The sequence below is a fragment of the Mandrillus leucophaeus genome, unplaced genomic scaffold (assembly GCF_000951045.1).
Source record: "Mandrillus leucophaeus isolate KB7577 unplaced genomic scaffold, Mleu.le_1.0 Scaffold29, whole genome shotgun sequence".
Classification (NCBI taxonomy): domain Eukaryota; kingdom Metazoa; phylum Chordata; class Mammalia; order Primates; family Cercopithecidae; genus Mandrillus; species Mandrillus leucophaeus.
The window spans coordinates 767,000-771,907 of record NW_012103031.1 but is presented as its reverse complement, the minus strand read 5'-3'; the positions used below and the strand labels follow the sequence as shown (position 1 = coordinate 771,907).

At 50.2% G+C, this 4,908-nt stretch overlaps 1 protein-coding gene across 3 annotated transcripts in view; it reads left to right on the top strand.

Annotated features, from left to right (window-relative positions):
- PILRA (paired immunoglobin-like type 2 receptor alpha) overlaps positions 1 to 4,908 on the top strand; it is a 32,522-nt gene extending 27,614 nt beyond the window's left edge. The window contains exons 4-7 of one of the 3 annotated variants that reach the window (XM_011985691.1): positions 2,374 to 2,407; positions 4,098 to 4,147; positions 4,389 to 4,420; positions 4,590 to 4,908. In XM_011985691.1, coding sequence (XP_011841081.1) covers positions 2,374 to 2,407; positions 4,098 to 4,147; positions 4,389 to 4,420; positions 4,590 to 4,712 — 239 coding nt within the window. In that variant the 3' untranslated portion in view covers positions 4,713 to 4,908. Of the gene's footprint in view, positions 1 to 2,373; positions 2,408 to 4,097 lie in introns of all 3 variants that reach the window. The other 2 variants (XM_011985693.1, XM_011985692.1) reach the window with 2 other exon arrangements.

Below are 4,908 nucleotides of genomic sequence, written 5' to 3'. Positions count from 1 at the left end.
CCACTGCACTCCAGCCTGGGCGGCAGAGTGAGACTCCGTCTTAAAAATAAATAAATAAATAAAAATATATTAGCAGCACAAAATAGACTAAGACAGTACACAAATCGCCAACAAGCAGATGAAAATGGCCAACTAATCATCAGAGAAATGCAAATCAAAACCACAGAGAGCTATCTCCTTATACCCAGAAGGATAGCTACTATTAAAAATAAATAAGTGTGTAAATGACAAGCGTTGGGAAGAATGTGAAGAAATTGGGGTCCTTCTGCACTGTTGATGGGGGTATAACATAGTGCAAATGATATAGAAAAAAGCATGGCCTTTCCTCAAAAATTTAAAAATAAAGGCCAGGAGTGGTGGCTCACTCCTCAAATTCCAGCACCTTAGGAGGCTGAGGCAGGCGGATCACCTGAGGCCAGGAGTTCGAGACCAGCCTGGCCAACATGGTGAAACACCATCTCTACTAAAAATACAAAATTAGCTAGGTGTGATGGCGGGCACCTGTAATCCCAGCTACTCGGGAGGCTGAGGCAGGAGAATCGTTTGAACCCAGGAGGCAGAGGTTGCAGTGAGCTGAGATTGTGCCACTGCACTCCAGCCTGGGTGACAGAGCGAGACTTCATCTCAAAATAAATAAATAAATAAATAAGGCCACCATATGATCCAGCAATCCCACTTTTGGGTACATGCCCAAAAGAACTGAAAAGAAAGGTCTTGAAGAAATATTTATACACCCATGTTGACAGCAATACTATTTTCAATGGCCAAGAGGTGGAAGCAACCCAGATGTCCATCAACGAATGAATGAACAAAATGTGGTTTATACATATAATAGAATATTATTCAGTCTTTAAAAGAAATTCTGGGCCAGGTGCAGTGGCTTACACCTGTAATCCCAGCACTTTGGGAGGCTGAGGTGGGTGGATTACCTGAGGTCAGGAGTTTGAGACCAGCGTGACCAACATGGTGAAACCCTGTCTCTACTAAAAATACAAAATTAGCTAGGCCTGGTGGTGGACGTCTGTAATCTCAGCTACGTGGGAGCTTCAGGCAGGAGAATCGCTTGAACCCAAGAGGTAGAGGTTACAGTGAGCCTAGATCACACCACAGAACTCCAGCCTGGGTGACAAGAGCAAAACTCCGTCTCAAAAAAAAAAAAAAAAAAAAAGGAAAAAAGAAAAAGAAAGAAATTCTGACACATACTACAGTATAAACGAACCTGGAAGACATTAGGCTAGGTGAAATAAGGCAGTTACAAAATGACAACTATTGTATGATTCTGCTTTTCGGTGGTACCTAGAGATAGGAAATTAATAGGAACAGAAAGTAGAATGGTGGCCGTCAGAAGCTGCAGGGAGGAGGGAGTGGGGATTCTTTAAAATAGTTTCAGTTTTGCAAGATAAAAAGGTTCTGGAGATGTTTCATAACAGTGTGAATATACTTAACACTACTGAACTGTACACGTGGTTAAAAGTGAATTCTAGCATTTTTTTTTTTTTTTTTACCATAAGTAAAATAAAATATAACCTGTTTAAGTTTCAAAGAGAGGGGAAAAACAGAGGGACAGAAGAGTGCTGGAAGGAGGGAAAGTTGCAGAATGGAAATGATACTAGCAATTAATATTTCAGAGTTCCCAGTCTCAACATAAAAAAAAAAAAAGTCCTGTAGAAGTGGAAGGGGAAGTCCCTGGAGTTGAGAGGTACCTCGAGGCCTGGGTTCAGAGGGTGTCTCTGTAGACGTGGAGCCCTTCTGGGAAGAGGTTGGATGGTGGAGGGGATGTCTGTGAACCAGGAGCCCAGTGCTTGGGAAACACTGCAAGGATGCCAGGAGGACAGGATGGGCAGGGTACAGTGGGAGAGGCAGCAGAGGATTCAGGGTGGGACCAGTCAGAGGAGGCCTAGCGGTGGCAACAGAACTTCAACAGCCACAAACATGAGTCCCAAGCACGAGGCTCCCAAGCCTGGAGGGCAGACCTAGACGCCACCTAGAAGAAAAGCACAGGTGTGGTCTCCCTGAGGACCTGGAGGGAGTGGGGGCAGGGTGCCAATGTCAAGGGGAGGGGAGGGGAGAAGTGGCTGGGCAAGGGCTCAGTGGTGGAGGGAGCCAGGTTGGGACTGAGCAGAGAGCTCAAGAAAGAAAGAAACCAAGGGAGGGGGTCAGGGTGAGGGGGTCTCAGGAGGTGATGTGGAGGACAACAGGGAGGACAGGTGGGGACCTCAGGGTGCCGGCTGAGTCCCAGGCCCTTCCTGATGCGTTTGGGTGGAGCAGCTGGTCCCTCTAAGGAGGGCCTCAGCCTAGGGCACAGCACAGAAGGTGGGATGGAGACTGCCATCACCCGGATGCCACCCTGACTCACTGTCGGTCCCCCTACAGGTCAGCAGCGGACTAAAGCCACAACCCCAGCCAAGTGAGTACTGGGCCTCCCCAGGGCGGTGGGGAGGTCCATGTGCAGGCAGTGGCCTGGTTTGGGAAACAGGGAGTATGCTGCTAAGAACCCCACAAACCCAGCCTGCCACAGCCATTGTTGCATCCCCAACTTACCCATCCTCGTCCTCCTTTGTCCTCTAGGGGCCAGGCTCTTGACCTCAGGCTTTCTGTCCCCTAAATACTAGACTAGTGGACTCCGGGTTCCAGCACGAACACTTAGAGTCTCTTTTCTGGAGTGCCCATCTGTGCCCTCTGCCTGCCTTTCCTGGTGTTACTAAGCTTTTCCTGCTCTTCACCTGCTTCCTCTCAGCCTGGATCTTCCAGCTTTTTCATATCATCTGCTCTCGTTCAATCTGTCCCGTTCCCCTGCTGAATGTGCGGTGGGGGCCCCAGGCTTCCTCTGCCTCCAGCTCCTCTCCCCACCTGTGTGTACTCAGGAGGGACTCACCAGCCTCTGCCTTGCTCCCCTCTCCAGGCTAGGGCCTCACTTTTCCTTTTTCTGGGCTTTTCCTCTCCACCCTCCTGCCTCTCTTTCCTTTCCTCTGGCCTCTCCTTTCCATGGCCGTAGGTCTCCTGTTGGAAGAAAGCATCACCCCTGCCCTTTCTCCTGTGCTGGCTTTTGTCAGCTGCCCTTCTCCTGTCCCTCACCAGGTTCCTTCTCCATCCATTCACCCAGCCTGAGCCCCTGATCAGAAGACCTGAAATTCACACAATTGGTTTGCTTCTCCCAGTTTTAGCCAAGGCAGCACCAGCAGAGAGAAAGCAAGGATTGACCTTTCCAATTTTTCTTCTCTGTGTTCCTCTCATACAAGCAGCTTCCCTAGAATAACCCAACTCACTGAGCACCGATGGACCTCTGCTGGGCCACACACAAATTGCCCCTAATTCCTCTTCCAAGCAGCCTCCTCTGAGTCTAAAACCATCACACCCATCCTGAGCAGGGTGGACAGGTTGCAGAGCACTCCCCAAAGAGAACCAGCCCCTAACACGTGTCATAATTCTTTTTTCTTTTTTTCTTTTTTTAAATTTTTGAGAGAGGGTATCACTCTGTCACCCAGGCTGGAGTGCAGTGGCGCAATCACAGCTCACAGCCTTGAGCTCCTGGGCTCAAGCGATCCTCCCACCTCAGCCTCCTGAGTAGCCTGGACCATAGGCGCACACTACTACGTCGGCTAGTTTTTGTATTTATTATAAAGACGGGGTCTCGCTATGTTGCCCAGGCTGGTCTTGTACTCCTGGGCTCAAGCAATGGCCACCTGCCTCAGTCTCCCAAAGTGCTGGGATTACAGGTGCCACCACCCAGCCCATGTCTTTTTTTTTTTTTTGAGATGGAGTCTCGCTCTGTCGCCCAGGCTGGAGTCCAGTGGCCGGATCTCAGCTTACTGCAAGCTCTGCCTCCCAGGTTCACGCCATTCTCCTGCCTCAGCCTCCCGAGTAGCTGGGACTACAGTCGCTGCCACCACGCCTGGCTAGTTTTTTTGTATTTTTTTTAGTAGAGACGGGGTTTCACCATGTTAGCCAGGATGGTCTCGATCTCCTGGCCTCGTGATCCACCCGTCTCAGCCTCCCAAAGTGCTGGGATTACAGGCTTGAACCACTGAGCCCGGCCCCAGCCCATGTCTTAAATGCCCAGCCTCTAACATATTTCCTATCCTCTTGTTCCCATACAGGGAACCCTTCCAAAACACAGAGGAGCCATATGAGAATATCAGGAATGAAGGTGAGTCCTTACAACCATCCTTCCCCATTTTTCTACCCCTGGCCCTTCCTGTTTCCCCAAACACCCATTACCTGGGTCCGTGCCCCTCTCAGTGTTTTCTTCTTTCCATTCCTTGCCCCTTGCCCCCACGTGACCCTGGTCCTGACCTGGCAGATAACCTCACTCCTAGAGCCCCCTGCCCATCTCTCTCCCCTAGTTGTCATACCACCTGACCTTGGCACACCTGGCTTTTTATTCCTAGGACAAAACACAGATCCCAAGCCAAATCCCAAGGTAAGCAGTCAGACCAGGGCCAGAAGGAATTAGAAAGCCTGGAGAAGGTGGGGTGGAAGGGAGAGGGGGAGTGTGGTATGAGCAGGAGAGTCAGATTGTAGGCTTGCCACTAAGATGGGGACAGCTCCATCTCCACTGTCTAACCCTTTCTCTCTGGGTTCTCACCCAGGACGACGGCATCGTCTATGCCTCCCTTGCCCTCTCCAGCTCCACCTCACCCAGAGTACCTCCCAGCCACCATCCCCTCAAGAGCCCCCAGAACGAGACTCTGTACTCTGTCTTAAAGGCCTAACCAATGGACAGCCCTCTCAAGACCGAACGGTGAGGCCAGGCACAGTGGCGCAGGCCTGTAATCCCAGCTACTTTACTCTGAAGCCTGAGGCAGAACAGAGTAAGCCCAGGAGTTCAGCGCCAGCTTTGATAATGGAGCGAGATGCCATTGCTAGTTAAAAATGTGTATTAACAATAAAGTAACAAATTTAAAAAGA